Source organism: Sordaria macrospora, chromosome 6 (genome assembly GCF_033870435.1).
Source record: "Sordaria macrospora chromosome 6, complete sequence".
In the NCBI taxonomy this organism is placed as follows: domain Eukaryota; kingdom Fungi; phylum Ascomycota; class Sordariomycetes; order Sordariales; family Sordariaceae; genus Sordaria; species Sordaria macrospora.
The window spans coordinates 1,683,123-1,710,913 of record NC_089376.1 but is presented as its reverse complement, the minus strand read 5'-3'; the positions used below and the strand labels follow the sequence as shown (position 1 = coordinate 1,710,913).

Below are 27,791 nucleotides of genomic sequence, written 5' to 3'. Positions count from 1 at the left end.
AAGGTTGCTGGAAAAATTAAAGAGTTTATTGGAAAGATCCGTGAAGGAACGCCCCTCGCGCAAGCCGATGCCTGGATACGTGAAAAGTGCTATACTGAGGATAGGCTCAAGATTGAGCGGCTCTCAGGCACGAAACTGCCGATGGATCAGTGTTACATCAATCTTTCCATTACAGAGCGGATCGGCGAAGACAAAGATCGTTCGAAAAAGAAATCAGAAAAAGAGTCGGTGTCGCAATCTTCCCCGTTTTCACTCACCGCTCGACTAAAGGTAGAAACGCCAGACGAGACAATTCAAGTCGACTTACCATCGCTCTTCAAGGAACGTAAAGGACCTGACGATCGCAAAACGCAACCAAGAAGAATCTTTATTCGAGGACGCGCCGGAGTAGGGAAGACTACTCTGTGTAAGAAGATCGTCTATTCGTTTATTCGTGGCGAATGGCCCGAATGGACTGAATTATTCGACCGTGTACTGTGGGTGCCTCTGCGGAACCTAAAGCTGGAAGAAAGACGACGCCAGGCCGGTTACAACTACATCAACCTCTTCAGTCATGAATATTTCTCTATGTCGAATCACGGAGAGCACCTTGCCCAAGCATTATACAATACATTGCTCGATGCACCGGAGAAGAGGAGCAGGACTCTGTTTCTCCTTGATGGCTTAGACGAGGTATCGGAGGACTTGAACGAAGGCGATATGTCCGCCTTCCTCAATAACCTGCTAAATCGGCCGAATGTCATCATCACGTCCCGGCCATACGCCAAGCCTCCGACTCGCCTGGATCTCGAATTGGAGACGATTGGGTTCTACCCAAAACAAGTGAAGGACTATATTAAAATGGCTTTCAAGGACCGACAAACAGCTGACTGCGCTCAGTCGTTTCTTGAAAGTCGTAGCTTTATCCAAGGCCTTATGCGGATCCCAGTTCAGCTAGATGCGCTCTGTTTTGCCTGGGACAACAAAAACGTCAATGACAGCTCGAAGCTTGACACTATGACGGACGTTTACCGAGCCATTGACCAAAGTCTATGGAAGAAGGATATCCCGCGGTTGGAAAAGAAACACGATGACAAGCTAATAACAGCAGCTCGCATCCAACGGGCTGATCGGACCGAAGTTGAAAATCACGTTCTAAAGGAGATTTTGTTTCTGGAAAGCCTTGCTTTTACTGGACTGCAGAATGACACAATTGAATTCGAATCAGCACATCTCGGACAAATATCCAACCGCTTTGCCCACGGTATTTCACCCACTATGACAGTGCCGTGCCTCTCCTTTCTCCGAACATCAGATTCATCGGCGGAATTCAGCAACAAAACCTCTCACTTTCTACATCTGACCTATCAAGAGTACTTTGCGGCTCGGTATTTTGTACGGCAGTGGGAGGCTAACAAACCCCTCGAATACCTGGCACTCAATGGTCAGAAGAATGAAAATCCTACTGTCATCGAGGCTATCCAGTTTCTTGGCAAGAACAAATACTCAGCCCGTTACGACATCCTATGGCGCTTTGTTGCCGGCTTGCTTGATGCCGAGGGCAAGGCAGAGAAGTTCTTCCAAGCGATCGAGGACCAACCGCATGATTTGTTAGGTCCTACGCACCAACGGCTGGTTATGCATTGTTTGAGCGAAATATCGACGGAGATGTCACTGCGAAAGCCGCTGGAAGACAAGCTAAAAGAGTGGCTGCTCTTTGAATACAAATTCACAAGCACAACACGTCTAGCAAGCGAGGTGGAAGTTCCAGAGTCAGTTTTGTTCAACACCATGCAGGAAGTAGGGATCGATGGAAAGATCAGAATTTTGAATTTGGTAGCAACACGACCAACGATCCCGCCACGCATCATCACTCTGGTTTCTTCTTGGGTAGGAGACGGCGGATTTACAACTGGAAAAAATGATGTCTTACATGCATTGCAAGCCCAGTCCAGCTTATCCGACGAGCTCCTTACGGCTTTAGTAGCACGTCTAGGAGACGAGGACTGGCATGTTAGAGAGGCTGCCTCAGGTATCTTGGAAGCCCAGTCCAGCTTATCCGACGAGCTCCTTACGGCTCTAGTAGCACATCTAGGAGACGAGCACTGGCATGTGAGAGAGGCTGCCTTACGTGTCTTGCAAGCCCAGTCCAGCTTATCCGACGAGCTCCTTACGGCTGTAGTGACACATCTAGGAGACGGGGACTGGCATGTGAGAGAGGCTGCCTTACGTGTCTTGCAAGCCCAGTCCAGCTTATCCGACGAGCTCCTTACGGCTGTAATAGCACGTCTAGGAGACGAGGACTGGCATGTGAGAGAGGCTGCCTTACGTGTCTTGCAAGCCCAGTCCAGCTTATCCGACGAGCTCCTTACGGCTGTAATAGCACGTCTAGGAGACGAGAACGAGGATGTTAGATACGCTGCCTTACGTGTCTTGCAAGCCCAGTCCAGCTTATCCGACGAGCTCCTTACGGCTGTAGTGACACATCTAGGAGACGGGGACTGGCATGTGAGAGAGGCTGCCTTACGTGTCTTGCAAGCCCAGTTCAGCTTATCCGACGAGCTCCTTACGGCTGTAAAAGCACGTCTAGGAGACGAGGACTGGCATGTGAGAGACGCTGCCTTACGTGTCTTGCAATCCCAGTCCACCTCATCCGATGAGCTCCTTACGGCTGTAATAGCACGTCTAGGAGACGAGAACGAGGATGTTAGATACGCTGCCTTACGTGTCTTGAAAGACCAGTCCAGCTTATCCGACGAGCTCCTTACGGCTGTAGTAGCACATCTAGGAGACGAGAACGAGGATGTTAGAGAGGCTGCCTTACGTGTCTTGCAAGCCCAGTCCAGCTTATCCGACGACGCTCTTACGGCTCTGGCGTTGTTACTGGAATCCAAAAGTGCAAGCGACTTAGCAGAAGCTCTATTAAGAAGATCTAAGGAGTTTTACACTACCCTTCTTAATGGGCAGTTTGCTGAGCCATTATTCAAAGTTCTCTTGCGAGGTAGCTTTGATAAGCAGTGGAGTTGGTATTTTATAGATGAGAAATTATGCGTTAATATGCCAGAATGGGTCGGAATTATGAGCATTGATGATGAAGAGAAGTTTATGAACATGGTGATGAGAGCAAGGCAAGGGTTTCCATCTACAAGTGTAACAAACGGCAAGGTCTGATCTGCCTAAATAGGATAGCTTAAGGTAAAGAGTATCAGGTGCTGTTCGGTATAGCAAAAAGGTTCAAATGAGTGTTGCTTGCGAATTATAGATACTATTCTCGATGGTGGACAACCTTTATTGCAGTATTATCTGGGTAGTTGGATCTTCTTGTCCTTTTTATAGTTGTGAGTCATTCGAGTACATTAAACCTGCGATCGGATAGTTTTGTTCTTAGTAGTTTGGAATCATTCCCATAAACTATGGTTACAGTTTGGGATCCATTGATGTCCCGCCGCATCTCACAATTTGGGATATGGATCTGACGACAAGCATCCTGCTGCCTTGTCTGGATGGTCCGGTGTGACAAGGGCAGTATTCTGGGCTTGGAACAGTAGTTCAATTCAGCTGATAAACTACTTTGGTCTCGAAGGCCTTGTTGATCTTCTCAACCTCCAGGAGAAGGTTGGGCTTCCAGGCCTTCTTATGCCAAAGGGAATCGGTACGTACTTGAGGTACGTATCAAGCCTTGTTGCCTGAGGCTTCAAAGCCTCTATCTAGCAGTCTGCATACATGTGGATCTTTATGCCTTCATCTATTCTCCATCTTTCTTCTGGCGCTGTCATTCGTCTGGGCGCCGTGCTTCTTGCTTGCTTTGGCTGTGTTACTTCTGGGGATTGTCTCATGATGTTTCAACAGTGTTTCAGCACTTCCCTAGTTGGCTCGCTAGCCCGGTAGTGTCGGAAGGGGCTCGGGTAAGTAGTACCCGTGGCCGAGAGTCCGGCCGGGGTGAGGATCGTAGCTCTGGGGTCACCGGGCATCTCGAGGCTCATTGAGGTTCTGCTGAGCCTTGCAACCCTAACCCTTGGACTGTGGGCAATGTCCGTGTGACATCTGGGTTTCTCACTCCTTTCTTTTTTATTCGGAAGACACCTTCTCCGGCGACTTACACGGCAATCACCTTGTTACGATCCGATCAGATCTTTTATCTTTTCCTTTGTGCTACAGGTTCCGTCATATACTGGCGGCTCGCCCACTGGGCGATCCGATTATAAGTGTTTCCGCTTGTTAGCAATGGACTGGCGGACCTCGTCCATAAAGTCCAGACTGCGGTTAACATTGCCATCCCCGCCAGCTTACCGGTGTGGAGAACGACGCGCCTTGCCATTCTCTACCGCGAAGCTAGCCTGCCTCCCGTCCCCCTTCTCCTAGAAGCGGCCCGGCGGCAGCACGCTGTGCGCCTCCTCACCTTAGATCCTGCCCACCCGCTCGTCCCGCGTCTTTCGGAACCCCGAATGACGCTGCGCGGCCTGCCTCGCCGCCCTACAACTCTACAGACGGCTGCACAGCTCGCCTTGCCTTTCCCGCGGCCGGTTCTACAGCCGCCCGTCTATAACGGAGACACTCACAAAGATCCAGCGCCCACGTCTAAGGACAGGGCTGCCAAAGATTTCAAAGAATGGCTTCTCCAACGAGATCCCTCAGAGATTGTCGTTTACACCGACGGCTCTATGATAGCTAAGCAGATGGGCCCCCCAGCGCACGCGGAGGACCCCGACACTGAAGAAAGACCAGAGGGCGAGTGCGTAGGCTTTGGCTACGTAATCTTCCAAGGACAGACAGAACTCGGCCGCGGATGCGGTCAGCTAGAACAAGCGGAAGTTTTCGATGCGGAGGCCGAAGGCGCGCGGCATGGTCTCAAGGCCGCTGTGGCGCTCTTCCCGGTCTTACGGGTGAGGCCGTATAACCGAGGTGCCTCCCCAAGTAATAAGAACATAGAAACAGCCTAGCTATCCTTTGCGACTGACTCTTCCAGACTGTATCGGAAGACCCCCCGAAGAAAGTTAGGCTCAAGATGGGAGCTACAACCCCAACGCTGGATCCTTTCAAGAAGATGTGGTACATCTTTGGCGAAACCTCGGCCGCGGTTGTTGGTGGGCGTAGGAAGTCGTATGTGGATCCAACGGACCCAAATGCAAGTGACAGACAGACAGAGTGACGAGGAGCGTCGGCTGGCCGGCGAAGCGAATCCACCTAACCGGCGAGTAGTATCCGCATAGGTTTGCCGTCATAACAATATAAAATGGTTAAATAATTTACGAAAAAGTTTGCGTTATAGTACCTTAAATTATCCTAATGCCTTGCCTCTCTGTCCGCTCTTTCTTTGCGGGCAGTAGTTCTTACACCACTGCGAACTGGCGGAGCGGAGCATTTGGGGTTGCTCGTGGTTGTTGTTCTTGTTATTGTTGCTGTTCAAGTTGGTGCAGCAAGATTTGGGGAAACAGACGGGCCGTGGGGGTGGCACGGGTAAGCCTGCACACCAACGGCCAGGTACTTCCGCCGCCTCCCGAACTCCCAAGATGCCGGGGCATGAGACGTCGGGTGCGGCTGTGGCGCCTTCTTTCCGGATCCACCCATCACACACCAAAACACCCCCCGGCCTGCCAGACGCACAGTGTCCAGTGTAACGACAACCCCAGATATTTAGGTAGGTCCATACGGGGTGATCATTGGAGCGCCTGTTTCTCAACACATCTGCTCACTTATTTCCCCAGACAAAGATCATGACCCTACGACGGGAGCCTAATGGACTTTGACAGTTGTGGAGAGACATACACTGCCGAAGAGTCCTCCAATGCCGGACGACTTACTCGTCGGGCCTCCAACCGTCCACTCCCCCCAGCGAGCCCAGCTTCTTAGTCGGTCCGTCTATCGTCACACCAGATGGATATTGCCAAGTAGACCAGCTCTGTCTTCGTTGTGCATAACTTCCTCCATCCAACCACCCCAAATTACAAAAAGTTTTATGTTTGGTCTGTCAGTGTCAATGCTACCTTGGCTATGCAGGGTCCAAGGGAAGGAAAAGGGGGCTTCCGTCTTTCTGCTCGCTGTAAGAATACCTACAGCGGAACACTGGACAACGTTGATGATTTTTTGTTTCATATGACCCGGGCGAAATGTCCAGTGGTATAGCAAGAGGCGGCTGTGCCCGTTCTTTGTATACTTGCACTTCCTTTGGAGTTTGGTCATATTGTTCCGGAGGTAGTGGACTTGCTGTTTGAGAAGCCTAACTCCCAGCATTCAGTTAGGGGCTTGAGGTTGTTTAGCACCGGTAATGGATTGCCGTCCTTAGTGCTCTACAACACAATGCGAAAAAAAAAAAAAAAAAAAAAAAAAAAAAAAAAAAGTTTGTTGGCTTGATGTGAGGGCTAAGGAAGCAGGGCAGTTGTTAGGTTTGGGGACCATTTCATTACTGCCAAGATGTTTTGAAATGCAACACTTCGAACTCTTAGTCACGACAACTGCATTACTTCTGACTCCACATTCTACTACCCCGGAGCACCACGCCCGATATCAATCCCCTGTCAAATCTTAATTGACCAGCTTGAAGAAATGCACGGACTTTCAGGGATTGGATTTTACTCCGGGCGGTTGGGTTAGTGTAGATAATGGGGCTGTGCGTTACATGCACTGTTCTACCTGCAGGGACTCAAAGAGCCCCATGGGGTCAGAACCAGTCACCGGTCACGAGTGACCAATTTGAAGGACCTCTTTGTTCACCGGCATTTTTACCTAGAGTTAGCCTACGGATCACCCACTGCATTTGAGCAAGAATAATTGCCAATATTGTGCTTGGCTCTTTAATAGGGTTCGACTGCCCCGGACAAGCCTTGCAACGCCTCTCCCGCATCTTTTCACCCCATCTTTTTCCACAACGCCTATTCCTTCATCAAACCTCTGCAATCAACGGGATTCCTCCACTTCAATAAAAAGACTGCCCTGCATTGTTGATTAATCCAATCCGCAGTGACAGACATCTATCTTCGGTATGTTGAATCTAAGTCATGCTGCCAAGTCATTTTAGCCAATTCAATAACTAACAGAACGAAAACAATAAGATTCTGCGACCATCGTAACCATCGTAACCATCGGCAGTCAAAGTCAAAATGTCCATCACCCCCCGCACCAACTGTTCCCGCGACGCCCTCCCTCAATTCTGGGAGGGTCAGCCCAAAGACCTTAGCTACTGGGCCATCCCCAACTGGAACGAATCTCTGGTGGGGATGACGGAATGCTGCAGCCCGAACGAGGTCCACGTTAGCGGCGAAGGGGACTTTGAGGGGTGCGTCCTCTGGTGCTTGATTCCGGATTCTATCCTCAAAGACAAAGATGGAAAAGTGCACGACAACAAGGAAGCGGTTATTGCCGATATGAGACACTGCGTTGATCTTAAGGGTAACTTGTCGACGGGCTACATCAGTGGGGGGAAGGTGAGGGATAACGCGGCAATGGGTTTAAAAATGGGTAGGACGACGTTGCTCGGGGTGGGAGTTTGGGCGTTGTTGACTGTTGGTATGGTCATGGCTTGAGAGGGTGACGAGGAACATCATGTCGAGTGGTCGCGAGAAAAAGAGAACATTGTGACGAACCGTTACAAGCACAGGAGTATTATCGCTGGGATAGAACAATAGAGTAACTGTTGGAGGTGTCCCGTGTCACGTGCGGCCAGCCATGGCTCCCTCTGGCCATGGCCCCACCGCACAGGGACCTCCCTTGCCCTAGTTTTAGACCTCCAGACTTTTACACAGTCTGAACTCTACACAATACATCATCATTGATTCGTTCGTGGTTGTTCACCCTGTTCACAGGTTATGAGCCCTCTTGACGCAATCTTCGTCAATCCTTAATCGCATCAGCGATACCTTCACCTTCTCGACGTCGCTAGCGACCGACAGAAACCCAGCATTGCCCTCGACGTTGCATCGCGACCGACAAGGCAACCCCCCAGATAATCAACCTCGACGTTGCATCGCGACCGACAGGCTACCCCTCGAGTGACGTCGTAAGCGACCGACCTCATTCAAGCAATCTCAGCAATCGCTACACGACTGCGATCGAACTCCCCCCCACGTCTCGTCATCGTCGTCGAGTCAACCAAGACGACCGACTTCCTGAGAACCATTCACGGCCCGTCAAGTACACCGGCCAACACCCCTCTACCTTTCCTTCTGTCAATGACTAACAACGACTACACGATGGGCGAGATATCTTCCCTCATCCCCCTCAAGGGCGAATCCAACGTTGCCAACTGGAACCGCGCCTTGCGTTGTGAGCTTGCATGCGCCGACCTTCTTGAGTATGTCACCAAAGACGTCGCTGAGCCAGACAAGGTCAAGAAACCCGATGAGCACAAGATCTGGCGTACCGACAGAGCCAAGGCTATGAAGATCATTCAAGCCACCCTCAAGGATGACAAGGTTACGACTACCCTCAGTATCAATGGCTGGGACCAAGACAGCACTGACCCCAAGTATCTCTACGATCTTATTCGCAAGACCGTTGGCAAGGTTACCAACGAGGCTCGCGCGGATATCCTCGAGGAGTACACCTCCCTTCGTCGTGCCAACTTCGATTCCATGGCCTCTTTCCTTGTTCGCTATGATCTTCTGCGCAAGCGCGTCGCTGAGTGTGGTCTGAAAATCAACGAGAAGGTTGAAGTCCTCAATCTCTACAACATGGTCAAACGCCAGTACACTGTCGATGCCAAGTTCTGGGCGGCAGAGATGGCCAAAGACAAGCTCACTACCCTTCAACTCCTTTCTCATTTGTCAACCCTTGGCAACACAGAGGCTCGCATGACTAACCTTACCGTCCAAGTCAAGAAGACAACCTCCACTGCCAGCACTAACGATAAGAAGGATTCAATCAACAAGAACGACAAGGACCGTAAGATCCACAAGCAGGTTACCTGCTCGGACTGCGGCCAGTCCATGCGTGACGACTTCAAACACTTCCCTTGCGGTCATCATCGCAACCCTCGTACAGCTGATTGTTGGTGGTGTGATCCCGACAAGGCTCCCGCCAACTGGAGCAAGAAGAAGGAGGCTATCGAGAAAAAGGCCAACTTTACTAACACGGGCACTACCGCGGCAATTGGAGCGACCAACACTAGCTTAGCCACCCCTGGAACCACCGGCTCTGCCCTGCTCTTTGGCAACTTTGGCTTTGGAGGCCATACCTTTGCTCACTTCAAGAAGGATTTTCATTAGAGCCCATAGCGAGATCTAATCACGTTGATTCCAGTAACTCAACTGCAAAGTATCAATTACAGCATTCAACGTGTGATGTCGCTGAAGTCCAACAGGCTCCTGAGGCAACAAACCCCATGAAAGAATTGGTAGTCTACGACTCTGGTTGTGGCTCCAATATCTTCAACCATGTTAGATGGTTTACAGACCTTCAACCTTTACCAGAACCAGCCAAGCACACCATTGGTGATGGCACGGTTACCCTATCATACCATATTGGCACAGTCGAGTTAACAATGCCAACCAACAGGAAAGTCAACATTCGAGTCCGTATCAAAGACGTCATCTACTCTCCTTCGACGCCAGCCAACTTACTATCAACCAAGGCACTGCTTGAAAGCGGCTTGATCTGGGACATGAAGACCAACCAGATTCATCTCCAGAACCAGAAGTGCACTATTCGATGTGATTACATCAATGGACTGGTAGTCCTTCCAGTAATTCAACCCTTCAACTTCAACCAGTCTAGAATCGAGACTAAGGACGTCATGCTCGCTTCTATCAACTATTCAACTATGCACAAGAGGATGATGCACGCAGGAAGAGAGCAGGTCATGAAGGCGTGCCAAGAGGCTGCCATTACCCTCAGCAATACCCATGATCACTTTTGTGATGGTTGTATGCGCGCAAAGGCTACTGATACTATACCCAAGCATGCGCATACTGTTACAACGATCACTCCAGTGCAGTTTATCCGTGGAGACGTCATTCAGCACAACCACCCGAACCATCTGGGACAACGATACTGTGTCCACTTCATTTGTGAAGCCTCTGGTCATCACTGGGTTGACTTCTGTACAACCAAGGGCGAGGCATCTACTAAACTGAAGCAGTTCAAGAAATGGATTGAGCTCCAGACAGGTCTTAAAGTCAAAGTCGTTGGACTTGACGGCGGACCAGAATGGGGGCTTCCAACCAAGGAGTTTCAGAACAGTCAACTACACAAATGGGCCAACGAGGAAGGCGTTCAGATCTACAAGACGACTGCTCACACCCCATGGATGAACGGTAAATCAGAAAGAGCTGGAGCAATCATCATGGAGCGCTCCAGAGCCCTTATGATCGACCTCAACATTCCACCCCATCTCTGGTCCTTCGTTGTTCAAAGCGTTGTTACCGTAATGAATCTGATGCCCTCAAAGGCAAATCCAGAAGGCAAAAGCCCACATGAGCTACTCTGCAGAGCCATTCCTGGTTACCCCAAGGACGAGATAAAGCCATGGATCAAGCACCTACGCACCTACTTCTGCACCGCGTACTATTACATCAAACCCCAGAAACGTACTAAAGGCGATAAGTTTGAGGAACGAAGCCGTCCTGGTCGTCTAATCGGATACGATGACGCCTATGGCCGTATCTACTGGATCTGGGACCCTGAAACTGGCCAGATTATTCGAGCCAGTGCCGTGAAATTCGTCGAGACAAATCAACCAGGATCCCCAGAGGAGGAAGCTCTACAACATGCCGTTGTCTTTAGTGATCAAACCATACAGGAGATCAAAGATGTCACTGACAGTGGAATCCAGTACTGGATCAACGTTACTGGAACCCACGCGCCGGTAGATTCCCCAACCCCATCTAAACAGATCACTGACAAGTTCAACCCCACTACAGAGAAGAAGGACATGGTCCTCGAGCTCCCGCCAACTCACTACCTTACTCCAGAAGCCACGAGATCTCCAGAACTCCTTCCCGACTCCCCCAACAAACCGATGCGATCTATGGAGCAAGAGGAGGACTTTGTTGACCTCGACAACCTGGCCGAGGAGGATCCCATACCAGGAGCGTTTTATGAATCATCTGATGGGTTTGAGACTGCAGATGAAGGAGACACTACTCCTGATGAGCACGCTGGTGCCGCAGACACGTCTCGTTCCACCCCTTCCCCTCAAGATCAAGAAGCCCCTGCTCCCCAGACCGTTGTCCCCATCAAGACTAAACAACCCGACTTGTCCCTCGAGATCGCCAGACTCCAGCTCGATACCCCCACACCAGCTCAAAGACAGCGAGCTCAAAGGCCGCTGTCCAAATCTCCAGACCCGCTTTCAATGGAACAATCTCAACACCCAGAGACCACGGCAAATGAACCAGCTGAGCCAGAGCAGGCACAAGGAAGCCAACCCTCTGAGGAACCCGCTCCGGCAGTACCTCCAGAGGTAAGCGAAGGCAGACCTCGCCGCTCAGTGGCCAAGCCACCCGGCTTCAAGTACGACGTTCAGCGAGCCATTGACAGTAACAACAACGTTGTTGATCCCACCCCGGAACTCCCCACCTTCTTCCATGGCATCGCGGAAGCTAGTCGTGTGACTCGCATCCCCGAATACTGCCTGACAGCCATGGAGGTGCTTTATGACCTTGCTTGCGCTAAAATAGACCGTACCATCCCCAAGAACTACAACCAAGCTGTCAAACTGGCCAACTACAGATCATACTGGTTGCCAGCGATGGAAAAGCAAGTCAAGGCCCTGGAGGATGCAGGAGTCTACTATTTGGTGAAGCGAACCCCGGAAATGCACGTTTTACCCGGTAAATGGGTTTATGATGAGAAGTACAATATCGACTTGAAGGAGTATTTGGCTCGAGCGAGATGGGTAGTCTGCGGCAACTTTGAACACAATAAATGGGACCTACAGGATATCTACGCCGCCGTCGCTAACTCGGTCAGTGTGAGACTTTTCCTTTGCATTATGGCCATCAACGATTTCGAGTGCGAACAATACGACTTCAACACCGCCTTCTTGAATGCCCTCATTCCTGAGGATGGCAAGAAGTATTACGTTGAACAACCGACTGGTCTTGAAAAAGAGGATCGCCACACATGGGTATGCCAGCTGGTTCGAGCCCTATATGGACTAAAACGCAGCCCCCTTTTTTGGTTTGAGACCTTACTGCCAGTCCTGAAAGCACTAGGCTTCACACCCATAGGTGCAGATTTGTGCCTCCTGGTGAACAATACCCTGGGTGCGATTATGGTTCTTTACGTTGATGACTTCCTCTTGGCAGCAGCCAACCTCAAGATCATCACCCACATCAAAGGAACCCTGGAAAAGAAGTTCAAACTCAAACATCTGGGCCCAGTTAGGACCTTTTTAGGCTTTGACATCGTCAGAAATCGAACTGAGCGTACCGTCTTTATCTCACAAGAACGATACACCAAGACAATGATTGACAAGTTCACGAAAGGCCTCGCCAAAGGACAAGACCTTCACCCGACAAAGACACCCTGGCCTCCGGACTTCAAAATCCACGGGGGTGGGGAAGTTTCTGGTCAGCAGAAAGCCTACATCAAGAGCACAGGCTCGTTAAACTACTTATCCACTGGTACCCGACCGGACATCACGTTCACCGTCAGCAAATTGTGCGAGGGTAATGCGAAGCCAACCGATCGTCACCTTACCGTGATGAAACACCTTTATCGCTACCTGACTGGCCATTCAGATTTGGGTATTGTTCTGGGAGGACGCTTCTCACCGACTGCTGGCCGCCTTGATCTGCAATTCAGGGCATATGCAGATGCCTCTTTTGCAGACAACATTCCAGACAGAAAGAGTACAGCTGGGCACGTCGTGTTCCTTACCTGCGGTCCCATCCACTGGAAATCTAAGAAGCAGAGCCTTGTCACAACCAGTACGACAGAGGCAGAGTTCGTGAATTTGGTCCCTACAGCGAAGTCGCTGGAATGGATTGGAAGCATGTTGAAAGACCTGGGTCTTGGAGTCAACACCAACCAGATCCTTTACACAGACAGCGAGAATGCCAGGAACCGGGTGCTCAACGTAAACGTGCCGGCTCGTAACCGCTACATCGATATACGATACAAGTGGTTGATTCAGCAGGCGGAAATGAAGGCAATCAACGTGATCCATTTGGCCGGGGAGGATATGCCAGCAGACGGATTGACGAAGGCATTGAAGGCGGATAAGCACGCAAAGTTCGTGAAGTTGATTGGCCTTGTCCAGCAGAAGGTTCCCTGGACTTGAACACAAGGGAACCACCATCATGTAAACAAACACCATGTAAATAGTATCTCGACTCTATTAGAGAATCTTTCGGTCTACGGGGGTGTGTTGGAGGTGTCCCGTGTCACGTGCGGCCAGCCATGGCTCCCTCTGGCCATGGCCCCACCGCACAGGGACCTCCCTTGCCCTAGTTTTAGACCTCCAGACTTTTACACAGTCTGAACTCTACACAATACATCATCATTGATTCGTTCGTGGTTGTTCACCCTGTTCACAGTAACGGAGTAGTAGCCAAAAGGTACTGGTAGGTTGTGATAGCTATTGCTTGCTGAAGAACCAGGTATAACGAAGGCCGGGAGGCCTTCTTATATACTGGTCTTCAACCCCGTCCCGTGGTCCCGTAGACTCGGGACCCCGGGTCCTATCTGATTGGTCAATCTATCTAGCTTACATGAGGCTCAACGATTGGATCGTAACAAACATGTCAGGGTCAGCATATTAATACATTCAAGCGTCTTTATAGATAATCTTCCCCTCATTGGCTTATCTATGGGAGAGCGGACGGGATCCCGAGTTTTCCAGTGGGTATGGTCGTATATGGTTATCATGAGCTGTCGGAGGCCTTAAGTAGGTATTTCCACGGTTGCTGCAGATGCCGGGTGAAGGAAGGACACTTTTGCGATCCCCCCTAATTTGCCGTTCTCAAGTCCATGGCCTTTTATTTCTTTTTAAATGACATTGTGGACCTTCGGCATTTATTTGTAAAAAACGGGACGGAAAAGGCTAAACAGTGTCGAAACCATGTTAGTCCTGCGTTACTGTTACGACCCAATCGTTGAGCCTCATGTATCTAGATAGAATTGACCAATCAGATAGGACCCAGGGTCCCGAGTTTACGGGACCACGGGACGGGGCTGAAGACCAGTATATAAGAAGGCCTCCCGGCCTTCGTTATTATGGTTCTTCAGCAAGCAATAGTTTTCACAATCAACCAGTACCTTTTGGCTACTACTACCGTTGTCCTATATCCCAGCGATATACTCCTGTCCTTGTAACGGTTCGTCACAGTTACGTACATGATCGGGGGTTAGCCATCCTTATGCGTATGCCGGAGGCCCATCCCTTAAAAACGTTCACAAACAGCTCAAGCGCTCAACTATCGCTAACCAGTAGCCACGCCCCCATAATGTCATCTGTTACTTCTTTTTACCACCATCACCGCCATCCTTCCCCGCTACCTTCCTCATATTATCTGCCATCTTCCTGTATCCCTCCGATACCGATATCCGATCAATTTCATTCCGAGAGGTCATGAAATCTTCCGTTCCTCCTGTCCAAGGCTTGGTGTATTCGGACTTTGACGTCGAACCCGCTTGGCCGGCTAGTGTCCCGTCACCAGCCTCCTCCTTTTCATTTGTAGAGCTGGGTTCTGCGCTCCTGTTATTGAGCTTGTCGTTATTGCTACTGCGTATATGGAATGGTGTTAGTGACGGGACTTGGCGGTGTGCTGCACGGGGAGGAGATAAGATCGGTAGATGCCCTAGGATGGTACATGTACTCACCTTTCAGCGGCGTTACGCAGAATCTCTCTCTTCCGTCTCTCGTTCCACTCGGCGTTGTATCTTTCAGACGCGAAAAACCACCCTTTTTCATCTTTGTCTCCATAGTCCCCATTGTCGTCGTCGTCGTCGTCGTCTGGGATATCGAGTCCCTCCTCTCCGTTCCGACATCTCTCCTCATACTCCATGATCTCTTCCGCCTTGCAAGTATCATAACCCACGTCGGCGTCTTCCCAGTAAGGATCATCGATCGGATCGAAATCAGACGGCATTTCGAGTTGTTATGGGAAGTTGGAACAGAGGAGAGAAAGCGGCAAATGTGCTGTTGCATACAAGTCGTTGTCGATGTGGATGATTGCTGTACAGAAATGGTTTCACGCCCACGTTCGGATGCGAAGAAATAAATACAGATTGGGATGATAACCAATCAAGCGAACATTTCTGTTATCACGTTGGATCATCATCCAGACGCCAGAGGCCCAAAGACAAACCGGCAACCTACTGCCTTCAAACATTCAACAACGGCCGGCGGCATGGTCAATAAAATCACTTTCAGCCACGCACGCCAGTAAACTTTAACTGTTATTTGGTGCGACATACATTTGTATTCTATTAAGAATCAACTAATCGTATATACGCTTTAAACTTGACAAGTCTACCTACTCATGCTCCCTAACCCAACGGGATCCTGAATCGACACTCTCCGGAGACCGCTAGACAGGTATACTAACGCGGCAACTGCACTGTGACCTCCACAAGAGCCGCAAATTATCTCGCAGGGCTTCTAGAAAACCTCGACTATGGGGGCTCTCGCGTGAGTGTGCAAAAAAAGAATTGCTGCGGAAACCCAAAGTTTCACCGCTCAATTATGACCTAGAAAATCTACTCCCTTGATCCCATCTCAACTCGAAACGAGAATTTGAACCGGGGATTCGTTCGGGTTGAAATCTAAGTCCTCGGTCTTACACTACTCGGCCGACAGGTAGGTAAGGCAGTACCCTCTATCAACATGTAGTGCTGTCAGGCTTCTTGGGTAGTGACTTGAATGGTAGCATTGAACCAAGGGCTCAAGCAAGCGAAGAGCTGATCGTATACTGGGCGAGCACATTCGGTAAGGTTATGACGAAGGTACAGGATTCCCACGGCTAGGGCATGCCTTTAGGTACCTCGAGCCTGGGCTCGTACCACCGAACCCCTCTGTGACTTTACGTATCAATGTCCTCCTCATCTTTATCGAGCATTATGGCCCAGTAGACGTGTCTGGTTTCCTTGGCGAGAAGCGGGTCCTTAATGATCAAGTCAAGACCCTGCTGGTACTCATCAGAATATCAGGCACCATCCGGGTCAATGGGAGCCCGAACAGGAGTGGCTGGCACATGGGCATCCGATATATGAGTAGTCTCTGATACGGCAGTAGAATGGTACTCTCCGGGCACCAGGTCTATTGGAGAAAAGGTTGCCCAAAGGGACGGAGGGGGATCAGCCCAAGGGAACGAGTGTTCAGTGGCGCCCTCGAAGAAAAGAGCGGGTCGCTGGTGTATTTCTCTCTGGGAGAAACCAGAAGCTGAGAGCGAATGACTGGGTGTGAATGATCGCAAGTCCGCAAAAGACTTGACATCGCGCAACGTGATGAAGTCGCCATTGGGACTGTTTGCTGCACCAAGAAGCTCAAAAAGCCTAATCAAACCGCCAGGGATCAAAGCTGGGATAACCTTAAGTGGTATACCTTCGTTGAGCTTATCACGCACTCGCTGGGTGTTGTGAGATAGGCACAAATCCATAACCAAGAGCTCCTGCTTATCATCACCCTTCGGAACCGGGGCGAGCTCGTTATCAAACCAGCTCAGCAGAAGCTTCTCGTTCTGGCAGGTACCTAGTAAAGGCGACGAACGACGAGGTGGTGCCGTTACATTGGTCATTTTGCAATGACTTGGCAGCAGCTGGAAGTAGATGTTAGAAAACGGATTCGTTATAGTTGAAGGTTGATATGTGTCACACGGACATATGCCACACTCCTGGTAACATACGGGCATATGCTACACTCCTGGTGGCATACGGGCATATGCCACGCTCCTGGTGTCATACGAGAAAGACCTACATGTATGCAGATCGCTAGATGCCTTGGAGCCTCAGGTGACAAGGACCCGTACATACTAGATAGGTACCGTTTCCCTTTGGCATAAGAAGGCCTTGAAGCCCAGCCTTCCTCTAGAGGTTGAAAGGACCAACAAGGCCTTCGAGACCAAAGTAGTTTATCAGCGGAATTGAACTACTGTTCCAAGCCCAGAACACTGCCCTTGTCACAATATGCCATTCAGCGACGGAGTGAAGCTTACCGGTTCCAAGCTGGCCCATCCCAGTGCTCCTTGCTCAAATTGAAAATCCAGATTCCCAGCTCCGGTAGCCTCAATAGAGATCTCGAGCGGCACCGCTTTGTTTTTCTCCGGGGTATTCTTGGCACCGCCGTTGGCTGGTGAAGAACCGGTGAGCGTGCCTCCATCCCTCCCACTAGCAGCGCCTCAACGGCGTTGGGACTAAAGTCCACCGGTCTATAGCAGTAGTGAGGGCTACCCTTCTTCAAACACCGCTGGAACGTTCAATAGGAGCCGCATCGAAGTGGCTGTTGAAAGCCGGGCCGGGCCATGCCTCCTCTGACGAGTAATGTTCTCCCGCGGCAATTTCACTTCTCCCCAAGAAAGTTGGGAGATAGGATGGGATCCCTCATATTCGACAACACCCAAGCTAGCGAGCAAGAGTAGTGTTAGGGGGATTGGAATCAGCATTCGGCTTTGTGACTACCCCAGTTGCTCGTCACCCGCAAGGGTGGCATCCTAGAAGGGATTGCCGTTTTGCCAGCGCAAAACAAAGACACCAAGAAAACCTGGTGTTTATCTTGAAACACAAACCAATTTTGCAGGAAACAGATGTCCTGGCAGACAAAGGGAAGACCGGGGCTCAGGTGCGGTTCCTCCCGGAACATTGGTCGGTAGTTGGGGTCTGGGCAAAGATTTGAACATGTAAGCATAGGGTCTTCCAACTTATGGGATCAATAACAGGGGAATCGATGCCGTCGAATATAGAGTGCCCTCCGGTGAAATTGTCCGGGGTGTCCATGATGATACGGCTTAAAGTGCCGCTAGTGAGGTCGAGAAGAATCTCAGGCTCCGCATCAACCTCAACGTCAGCCCTCCCTTGTGGAGGTAATGTCAGAGGAAAGCCCAGGAGTCCACCTCTCCGCCGCCAAAGCCAGGGTCCTCATCAGCGGGAATTTCCCCATTTTCGTGATCATCAGCAGGGAATCCGTCCTCAGAAAGCTCAACCTCTTCTTCGAAATCTTCAGGGAGGCCAACATAACTGATAGACCAGGTAGTGGAAAGGGCGTCGACGCTAAAAGTTCTCCCCGTAAATGAGCCATTCCCAGAGTCTCTCGTAATTAATCCTCCGCCGACTCTTCCATGCCTCGGCCATGTCGAAGTTGTTTTCTTTGTTGTGGACCAGAATACAAAGTTTTCGCAGATGAGGGTATGAGGCACGAGACTCGCCCCGGTATTCTTCGTTGCTGGGCTCCCAGTTCCATAATCCACGCCTCTTGAAGAAGGACATGACCGTGCTGTAGCAAGTGGATAGACACGATCCAACAACTCCGAAACCAGCGGGTGAAACAGAACTGAAGAGCATGTCAGAGTCAAACTCGCCCATGGCTGCGCTTAGCAGTCCAGCCTCGTAGGCCGGGGCCGCCAGCCGAGGCAATGTGCTGTCGTGTTGTGTGTGCGTACAAGTTTACGACTACCAAAGTCGAAACCCAATATCAAAGATGGCCCTCTCAACCGAAGCCGACAACACCGTCAACCCCCCTTACCACCTCCGCGACGGCACAATAAGTCTTGGAAGTGGGTGAAGCAGTAAATGTCTTCTACTGACCACCATTTCAGCATCGAGCTCCTTTGAGGTCTGTTCAAGGAACTGTGCGAGGACGACATATATGAACATCATGTAGGTTGCCCGGCCTGCTTTGTTTCCAAGCTCAAGGCATAACATTTGTCGAACAGCGACGCGTAATATTAGGGTACCGCGACCTTCTTCCTGTGACACCCAAGGTGTTGGTACTCATGGTTATGGAAACATCTGAACAGCACGGAAAACTCACCATTGACCCTCCGAGTCTTCCTTTCAACAAAGAACACCTTATCTCTCTGTGCTGGAAGTTGGTTGACCCAGATATCATCCCAGAACCTCCCTACAGCGTCATATTCCTTGCGAATCTCCATCTTCTTCCTCCTCGGCCTTCCGCTTATGATAGCTGGTGGCCTTGAAGTCGTCATCATCCCGAGGGACGACTCTCATGTGCCCGAACTCATTGTCAAAAGCAGAAGTGGTGTTCCTCGGCAGCCAACTTTATTTGGCCATGGCGGCAGTTCCGCCACCGCGTACAAGATGGTGCCGGCGCTGGGTGTTGTGTGGGTGCTGGCGGCAATTTTGGGGCCAGTCGGTTGCCACTCTTGGCCGGAGCGACATTGGACTGCTGCTGCCTTGTTGGAAACTTTGTATCAAGATGCACTTGTCGGTGGTTGAAACGGGCTGTACTCCCAAGGGTAGTGTGCCGAAGTCTTGCTTCGCAGATTTCCACCTCTAGAGAGCGAGGGTCTCACGGGCCGTCGGGCGCAGACAACAACCGACAGACGACAGACGCTGAAACCAAAGAAGCCAAAAGTCATCATGGGGCTGGGGCTGGGACTGTGCATGGCTGACATGCTCTGCTTGGTTGCCGTTCAGGGTATGGGCGACAATTGCGGTGACACGGTGTTGGGCGTGGATTGCATGCATCGTGTGCATTTACGAGCAAGTGTCGATGTCCTCCTTGTGTCTCTGGAAATGACACAGTGCGAGCGGTCAAATTGAGAAAGTTAAGTGTCTTTCGAGCAATCGATGAACAATCCTGCTGACCATAGAGATCACGGGAGCCGAAGTCGAAGACCGAAGTCTGATCATCTGTTGTTCTTTGTGTGAGGGTGGGGACTGTCGAAATGGATTTGAACCGTTGAGTTGCCCAACCATCGTTGATGTGCAGGGGCGCTGTGTTTGCCTGTCGGACAAAAGAAAGAAAAGCATCGCTGGTTGAATAATTTGGATGGATTAAAACATGATGATGTAAAAAGATGATGGAAGTTTTGAAGAATCATGGATAAGATGAGGATGCATGATGGAGAGAGAAGAGGAAAACAGAACAATGTGCGAGGGGCGAGGTCTGTCCTTTATAGCTCAGTCTGACGGGACTCGCCTCCCACCAAAACCTCTCACCACATGAATGCCTGCCTCGTACCTGCAGGAGGACTGATATTGTGGCTACCAGAAGACCGCGGCTTATCTCAATTCGTAGCTTCTGTCAGGGAATGATCACTTTGCTTGCCACGTTGCGTAACGGTTGATCAAAGGCAAAGACGAGCAGTTCGGCCATTGGCGCAAAGACGAGATGAACCAAGTGTAACAGCAATAGATGAACTTGCTTGAAATGTAACATGTGCTTCCCTCCATCTCGAAGACTGCCTTCCACTCTAGTTGCTCAGTTGGTAGGCGAAGTGGTTGCAAAAAAGCCAACCATGGACAGTCCAACACGGCTTGCTTGAGGTAAGAAAGGTCGTCACAGAGCTGCGATCACCATGATTTGAAAACACATCGGTTAGAGTCCCTCAAAGGCTTGGACTTTCAGAGTTGCCAAAGCATTTGGCTCAAATTTATGATCAGAACGTTTGTGTGCGTGATAAGAGTACGTCCTAGGTATGTGATGCTGACTGTGATGCGCTCAGTCAGTTGGAAGGGTAAGCGTGGTCCTGCAGTTAATCTCACCACCACGATTGCTGTCCCATGGAGCGGTTTCTGGCCTCGTATAGTGCGGCAATAGTATGACCCCGAGAAGAATGTGCCGCAATCCCGGCTGAATAGTAGCTACCACTACTGGCATATGCTCGAGCTTCTTGGTCTCTCATTGCGTTCATGATTGCCTGTGACTCTTCTTACCCGCTGGGGTCGGCGACTGTTAGAACATGTGGCTTCTTCTTAACAACAAGTGCCTTTGTGTGGCAAGGGCAGTGTTCTGGGCTTGGAATAGTAGTTCAATTCCGCTAATAAACTACTTTGGTCTCGAAGGCCTTGTTGATCCTTTCAACCTCCATGAGAAGGTCGGGCCTTAAGGCCTTCTTATACCAAAGAAGGTTGGTACGTACCGAGCCCTGTGTGCCAGGCATCGGCGCGAGTCTATCTAGTTTATCTGCCTACAAGTAGATCTTCTGAATGCCAGCCTTCGTCCAGTTGCCCGTCGGTAATTCCGGTCGGTGGTTTAATTGATGAAAGTCGCCGGCGAATGTCCGTGTGGCATTCTGTCGGTAATTCCGGTCGGCAGTTTGACTGATGAATGTCACCGGCGAATGTCCGTGTGACACTGGGCGAGGCAAGGCTGGCATTGTATGGCGAGGTTGGGTTGATGCCAAGCATTGAGGCTCTATTGAACTTCAAACCCAGGAGTGTGGGCAATGTCCGTGTGACACTTTGTTAAGGAATTGGCAGTTCTGATATGTGAGTCTGGGTCCAACCTACCGACTGTAGTTTCCGGGCCAGTGATCTTGTTCAGAATCTTCTTCGTGATGATGTGTGCCAGACCCGTGGTGGTTGCCATTGTAATGATGACCGCTGCTTCGTGATGAAGGGTATTGGCTATAAGCTTCGCTGTGACTTTAGGGTTCAACCATCAACCCACGGTCTGCAGAATATGGGTTGCCCACAGATTGAGACCGTGATACAAAATGGTCGTCATGGCCACGAATATACGTGGGAACGCCGGAGAGGACTCCATAGGAAGGAACTTCCACTCCGTCGTGGTCGCTTGGGTAGCCATCATCCGAGTGAGTGTACTCTAACTCAGATACTAACTCGGCATAGCCGGTGTGCTCCACGTGGCCATCTTCCACCTCCTCAAAGACGGCAAAACCCGGCCATTCCTCTGCTACAGCATCCTGGCCAGCATCATGGCCGTCGTGATCATCAGCTCCATGGTCGTCGTATCCGCCGTTGTCATGGTCGTCATGATCGTACCCTCCATCGTTATCATCAGAGCCGTCGTAGTCATCATAGTCATTAGGTTGTAGTCGTCGTAGTCGTCATACCCGTAATCATCATCGCCGTAGTCAGACATGTTGGAAATTTGGGGAAGGAAAGCCGTGCAGTGCTTTGACTGGAATTGGGCAGGTAAGATCAGTTGGAGATCGGAAGAGTAAAAAGAGAGAAGACGTGAAGGAATGCCCAGTTCGATGCAGCAGCAACGGGAAGCCCGGAGGCGTTTTGTACAACTTAAGATGCAAGTGGAAGATATGATAGGAAAAGAAGGCCTCAGGAACAGCCAGTCCGATGAGGGGGAGGCAATGAGCAACCGCGGAGAAGGACGTTCCTGAGGATTAGCGTGCCTGGGAAAGTGGGTCCGACACCGGCCTCTTGTGCGACGCACAAGGCAACGAAAATGAAGCAGTTGATGGTTGTATTTTTTGTTGCTAGAAGGAGAAAGAATCTGTGGAGAGGTCTGGAGGGCTAAAATGCCAGGAAGAGAGGCCGTGCGTGGCGTGGTGTGCGTGAATGGCACCCGTGCACGTGCCTCCAACACACCCCCCATAGACCGAAAGACCCTAATGGCCGTGATGTCTAAGATACATTGTTTACTATATGATACATGATGTGGTGTTGTAAGCTTTCAAGCCCAAGGCACCTTCTTCTGATGAAGACCAATTAATTTGACAAACTTTGCATGCTTGTCTGCCTTAAGAGGCTTGGTTAGACCGTCTGCAGGCATCTCTTCTCCGGAGATATGGATAACCTCAATGGCCTTGCGTTCCACTTGCTCAATGAGCCATTTATACCGAATGTCGATATAGCGGTTACGAGCGGGGATGTTCTTGTTCAGGGCTCTGTCCCTGGCATTCGAGCTGTCGGTGTACAGGATCCTTCTGGTGTTGTCTGTGACATCAACAATGCCCAGATCATTGAGCATACTGCCAGTCCATTCCAGGGATTTTGCAGTTGGCACGAGGTTGACGAACTCGGCCTCTGTAGTGCTGGTGGTGACAAGATCCTGCTTCTTTGACTTCCACAGGATGGGTCCCGATGTAAAGAACACAGCATGCCCAGCGGTACTGCGCCTTGTCGGTATGTCATCTGCATACGAGGCATCTGCATATGCCCTGAATTGCAGATCTGTTGTCGGCGAGAACTTTCCTCCCAACATTATTCCCAAGTCGGGAAGACCAGTCAGGTATCGCCATAGATGTTTCATGACGGTGATATGCTTGTCTGTCGGTTTGGCATTGCCTTCGGCTAGCTTGCCGACGGTGTAGGTGATGTCTGGTCGTGTGCCCAGTGATACCCAGTTCAAAGAACCGGTGCGCTTGATATATGGCTTTGGCTCGCCTGGAATTGGTTCACCCCCATGGATCTTGAAGTCCGGGGGCCAGGGAGTCTTGACCGGGTGTAGAGGTTTATTGGAGGGATTGAACTTGGCGATAATTGATCGGGTGTAGCGTTCTTGGGATATGAACACGGTGTGCTCGTCTCTGTTTCTGACAATGTCAAGGCCCAGGAAGGTGCGCACCAATCCCATATGCTTGATCGTGAAGTGTTCTTGTAGTTGAAGGTGGATGTCGTTGATGATCTTCTTACTGGGTGCTGCAATGAGGAAGTCGTCAACGTAAAGGATGAGCAAGGCGCTCAATCCTTTGTTAATCAGCAGACACGTGTCTCCACCGATGGGGAAGAAGCCCAGTTTCTTGAATATGGGTAATACTGTCTCAAACCAATAAAGAGGACTACGGCGAAGGCCGTAAAGAGCCCTGATCAGCAAGCAGACCAGCTTGTTGCGGGGTCCCTTCTCAAGTCCAGTCGGTTGTTCGACATAGTATTTGCAATCGTTGGGAATGAGGGCGTTCAAGAACGCGGTGCTGACATCAAATTGTTCACAGTCCAGGTCGTGGGTGGCCATAATGGCCAGGAATAGTCGCACGCTGACCATATTGGCTACGGCGGCATAGATGTCTTGTACTGCCCAGTTGTCGTTGTTCTCGTAGTTACCACACACTACCCATCTGGCTCGTGCAAGGTACTCTTTGTTGTCGATGTTATATTTCTCGTCATAGACCCATTTTCCGGGTAAGACTTCCATATCTGGGGTTCTTTCAACCAAGCGATAAACACCTTGGTCTTCAAGTGCTTTGACCTGCTTCTCCATTGCTGGGAACCAGTAAGTCTTGTAGTTGTGGAGTTTCTTTGCCTGCCAGTAGTTCTTGGGGATAGAACGATTGTTGGCATCAGCTTGAAGATCATGGATAGCCTTCATAGCAGTGAGACAGTATTGGGGTGGTCGTGTGACGTGTCTGGCCTCAGCCGTGCCGTGGAATAACTTAACATTACGTTCAACGACGTTGTTGTTGCTGTCAACAACGGACTGTCTACCATATTTGAAATTAGTTGGTTTAACCGCGGCGGATCTACGAGGTCTGCCTTCACGTACCTCTGAGGTTGCTGACGAGTCTGCTTCCTCAGAAGGTTGGCTTTCCTCTGTAGTCTGCTGGGTTTGTGGTTGTTGCCTTATTGCTGGGGTCGGAGAGTCCAGAGTTAGACTCGAGATATCTGGTTCTGATACCCTTGGCGTGCCAGTGACCTGTCGGTTGATCTTGAAAGGTATGGCTGTTGCCGGGGAGTTGGGTGGCCGTGGTGGGGGTTTGGGTGTGACTGAGAACTGTATGGCCGGTGGCGGTTGGGGAGGAGGTAGATCGCTGACTTCAGTTGTCGGACTGTTGGGTGTCGTCGTCATCTCCTCACCTTCCTGGTCTGGAAACTTATGTGGTGGAATGGGAGCCTCCTCATCAAGATCCTCCAGATCGACCAGATCACCATGTTGGGTTTCCTCCTCTTGCTCTATTGATCGCATCGGCTCGTCCTGGGGTTGAGTCGGTTCGAGGGGAACGTTGTCTATCGGTGGAGGTGATGATGAGGGTGGGGAAGGAGTCGGTGACCTTGGAGTATTCTCAGGAGCTGGTGTGGCTTCCGGAGTCGGGTAGTTGGGGTTGGGGTAAAAAGGTGTAAAGGACACCTTCTTCTGCTGATCTTTGTCATTATTAGCAGTCTGATTAGGGTTTTGTTGATTCAGGGACTCAGCTGGGGATCGCTGGTATGAACCAGTTGCAGTGACCCAGACGGTCACGCCGCTGTCTGCCACTTCTTTGATTTCTTCAATCGACTGATCTGAGAAGAATACTCCATGAGGAATGGCCTCAATCGCTGGATCTTTTGGTTTGTCGTCGTCCTCAATGAACTTGACTGCGCTGGCACGAATGATCGCACCAGTTTCTGGATCCCAGATCCAGCAGATCTTGCCGTAGTTGTCATCGTATCCCAAGAACTTGCCACGACGAGCTCGTTCCTGAAATTTGTCTCCCTTGGTTCGTCTCTCTGGCTTGATGAAGTAATATGCTGTGCAAAAGAAGGACCGGAGATGATCAAGGCGGGGTTTGATTTGATCCGCTGGAAATCCAGGGATGGCCCGTGTGAATATCTCATGGGGAGTCTTGTTGTCAGGGTTAGACTTTGTTGGTGTAATATTGAGCACCATTACAACCGCCTGGACCACGAGTGGCCAAAGGTGTTCTGGTATACCCAAGTCGAGCATTAATGCCCTAGCTCTTGTCATGATGGTATGGCCAGCTCGTTCTGTCTTGCCGTTCATCCATGGTGTGTGTGCTGGAGTTTTGTAGAGTTGAACTCCTTCAGTGCGAGCCCACTCCACCAGCTTACTCTTCTGGAACTCTATTGTATTGAAGCCAAATTCAGGGCCCCCATCGAGGCCAATGATCTTGATCTTGAGTCCAGTCTGGAGTTCAATCCATTTCTTGAATTGAGTTACGATAACATAGGCATCTCCCTTGTTGGCACAGAACTTTACCCAGTGATATCCAGAGACATCGCAAATGAAATGCACCGCATAGCGGGCTCCCATATGTCCTGGTTTGTTGTGTGAGATCACGTCGACTCGTATGAACTGTAGCGGGGTCGTCGTGACTGGATGAGTGCCCTTGGAAATGTAGTCGGTTGCTTTGGCGCGTAAGCACGCTTCACAGGTGTGGTCGTTGACGTTGCTGAGTTTAATGCCCGCTTGTTCACAGGCTTTGAGAACCTGATCTCTGCCTGCGTGCATCATCCTCTTGTGCATTGTCATGTAGTTGATAGAGGCAAGCATCATATGCCGTGGCGTGATGATTGTCTGGTCGAAGTTGCCTGGTTGAAAGACCGGTAGAGCCACCAGATTGTTGATGAAGCGACATTGAATGTGTGCCTTCCCACCAGATAATGATATCTGGTTTGTCTTCATGTTCCACTCCATAGCGTTCTTGAGGAATGCCTGAGTCGACAGAAGGTTGGCTGGTGTGGATGGATCGAAGATAACATCAGGTATTCGAATCCTGATATTAACGTTCGTTGTTGTTGGCATCGTTAGTTTGACAGTGCCAATGTGGTAGGCGTAGGTGGTAGTGCCGTTGCCAATGGTGTGTTCTGATGGGTGAGCCAGTGGGTATAGCTCTGTGAACCATTTCTGGTGGTTGAAAATACAAGAACCACAACCAGAGTCGTAGATAACTAGATTCTTGATTGTGTTGTCTGTGCTTTGTAATGCCTTGAGAGCCTGTTGGTCTTTAGTGAAATCACGGTTCGAGTACTGCAGTTGATACGAGTTTAGGTAATTTGAATGATTCGATTCAACGCTAGAGGTAACTTTACGGATGGATTTCGCTACGGGCTCTAGTGAAAACCCAGATTGCCACCAAGGGAAGCAAGGTTGAAGTTACCGTCACCAAAGTTGGCGCCGTTAAATAGCAAAGCCGAGCTAGAGGTAGCGGGGTTGGCCAAGGTAGTGTTGGTGTTGCCCAACGCGGCAGTGGTGCCAGTGTTGTGCTTACGAGCTTCTGCCTTGTTGGGCCATGTGTCGGGTGCTTTGTCCGGTTCACACCACCAACAGGTAGTGATCTTGGTCGAGCGGTGACGGCCACAAACGCAGTGGATGTAGTCCTTCTGGATGTTGTTGTTGCAGACAGAGCAGGTGAGCTTCCCCTTGCCCTTACCTTTGCTAGAAGTGCTAGTGTCGTTGTTGTTACCGGTGTTGGTGCCGGATTTGTTGCTGTCAGTCTTGTTGTCTGTCTTGGTGCTAGTGGTCTTGACTTGGATAGTCAGGTTAGTCTGGCGAGACTCAGTGTTGCTAAGGGTAGACAATTGAGCCAACAGCTTGTTGGTAGTGAGGGTGTTCTTGGTCATGTCGTTGGCCCACAACTTGGCATCAGTGGGATATTCGCGCTTGACCATGTTGTAGAGGTTGAGACACTCAACAGTGTTGTCGATGACCAGGCCACTGTCAGCAACTCGTCTACGGGCGAGTTCATACTGGTTGAGAAAGTTCGCCATGGTGTCAAAGCCAGAGCGACGAAGTCCTTGGTACTGCTCAAGGATTTCGCTACGTGCCTCGTTGGTCACTTTACCAATCGTGGTCTTGATGAGGTCAAAAAGATACTTGGGGTCCCTGTTGGTCTGGTCCCAACCGTTGATGCGAAGGGTAGTCAAGACCTTGTCATCCTTGAGGGTAGTGTTGATGATCTTGAGCGCGTGAACGCGACCAATCTTCCAGGCCTTGTGCTCAACGGGTTTGGCGTCTTTGTCGGGTTCAATGATGGTCTTGTAGACGTAGTCGTCGACGTCAGCGAACTCGAGTTCGATACGCAAAGCACGTTCCCAGTTGTCGATGTTGTTCTCGCCGCGAAGCACGACAAGCGAGCCAGTGTCGACGGTTGGTGCCATCTTGTTGGTTGAGACAAAGAGTAGAGGGGTGAAGGTATTGTCGGAAGGATTGGAAGGTCCTCGAATGATCCGCATGGATCAAAGAGTTGCTTGTGATGGGTTGACGACTCGAAGGTCGGTTGACGACTCGAAGGTCGGTTGACGACTCGACGGTCGACTTGAAGATCGCGTACGACACG

The 27,791-nt window shown here is 50.5% G+C and overlaps 10 protein-coding genes across 10 annotated transcripts; 5 read left to right on the top strand and 5 right to left on the bottom strand.

Moving 5' to 3' along the window:
• Positions 1–699: 699 nt before the first annotated feature.
• On the top strand, positions 700–3,150 carry SMAC4_13964 (uncharacterized protein; the record flags this gene model as incomplete). Its single annotated transcript, XM_066091716.1, has 1 exon — positions 700–3,150. The coding sequence occupies one exon, from the start codon at positions 700–702 to the stop codon at positions 3,148–3,150; it is 2,451 nt and encodes an 816-aa protein (XP_065947466.1).
• A 1,229-nt stretch (positions 3,151–4,379) lies between these two features.
• On the top strand, positions 4,380–4,919 carry SMAC4_09745 (uncharacterized protein; the record flags this gene model as incomplete). Its single annotated transcript, XM_003342926.2, has 1 exon — positions 4,380–4,919. Exon 1 carries the CDS (start codon positions 4,425–4,427, stop codon positions 4,917–4,919), a length of 495 nt encoding a protein of 164 aa, XP_003342974.1. The 5' UTR covers positions 4,380–4,424.
• Positions 4,920–6,507: 1,588 nt separating this feature from the next.
• Positions 6,508–7,586, top strand: SMAC4_09746 (uncharacterized protein). Its single transcript, XM_003342927.2, has 2 exons — positions 6,508–6,956; positions 7,029–7,586. The coding sequence occupies exon 2, from the start codon at positions 7,077–7,079 to the stop codon at positions 7,497–7,499; it is 423 nt and encodes a 140-aa protein (XP_003342975.1). The 5' UTR covers positions 6,508–6,956; positions 7,029–7,076; the 3' UTR covers positions 7,500–7,586.
• Positions 7,587–8,765: 1,179 nt separating this feature from the next.
• SMAC4_13963 (uncharacterized protein) lies at positions 8,766–9,179 on the top strand (the record flags this gene model as incomplete). The annotated part of the gene is made up of 1 exon (XM_066091715.1): positions 8,766–9,179. One exon carries the CDS (start codon positions 8,766–8,768, stop codon positions 9,177–9,179), a length of 414 nt encoding a protein of 137 aa, XP_065947465.1.
• A 2,726-nt stretch (positions 9,180–11,905) lies between these two features.
• SMAC4_13962 (uncharacterized protein) lies at positions 11,906–13,198 on the top strand (the record flags this gene model as incomplete). The annotated part of the gene is made up of 1 exon (XM_066091714.1): positions 11,906–13,198. The coding sequence occupies one exon, from the start codon at positions 11,906–11,908 to the stop codon at positions 13,196–13,198; it is 1,293 nt and encodes a 430-aa protein (XP_065947464.1).
• A 1,175-nt stretch (positions 13,199–14,373) lies between these two features.
• Positions 14,374–15,008, bottom strand: SMAC4_09664 (uncharacterized protein; the record flags this gene model as incomplete). Its single annotated transcript, XM_003343326.1, has 2 exons — positions 14,374–14,641; positions 14,920–15,008. 2 exons carry the CDS (start codon positions 15,006–15,008, stop codon positions 14,374–14,376), a joined length of 357 nt encoding a protein of 118 aa, XP_003343374.1.
• A 6,456-nt stretch (positions 15,009–21,464) lies between these two features.
• On the bottom strand, positions 21,465–21,922 carry SMAC4_09663 (uncharacterized protein; the record flags this gene model as incomplete). The annotated part of the gene is made up of 2 exons (XM_003343325.1): positions 21,465–21,733; positions 21,823–21,922. 2 exons carry the CDS (start codon positions 21,920–21,922, stop codon positions 21,465–21,467), a joined length of 369 nt encoding a protein of 122 aa, XP_003343373.1.
• A 549-nt stretch (positions 21,923–22,471) lies between these two features.
• On the bottom strand, positions 22,472–23,752 carry SMAC4_13961 (uncharacterized protein; the record flags this gene model as incomplete). Its single annotated transcript, XM_066091713.1, has 1 exon — positions 22,472–23,752. The coding sequence occupies one exon, from the start codon at positions 23,750–23,752 to the stop codon at positions 22,472–22,474; it is 1,281 nt and encodes a 426-aa protein (XP_065947463.1).
• A 1,217-nt stretch (positions 23,753–24,969) lies between these two features.
• On the bottom strand, positions 24,970–25,329 carry SMAC4_13960 (uncharacterized protein; the record flags this gene model as incomplete). Its single annotated transcript, XM_066091712.1, has 1 exon — positions 24,970–25,329. One exon carries the CDS (start codon positions 25,327–25,329, stop codon positions 24,970–24,972), a length of 360 nt encoding a protein of 119 aa, XP_065947462.1.
• Positions 25,330–26,565: 1,236 nt separating this feature from the next.
• Positions 26,566–27,075, bottom strand: SMAC4_11408 (uncharacterized protein; the record flags this gene model as incomplete). The annotated part of the gene is made up of 1 exon (XM_066091043.1): positions 26,566–27,075. The coding sequence occupies one exon, from the start codon at positions 27,073–27,075 to the stop codon at positions 26,566–26,568; it is 510 nt and encodes a 169-aa protein (XP_065947461.1).
• Positions 27,076–27,791: the final 716 nt, after the last annotated feature.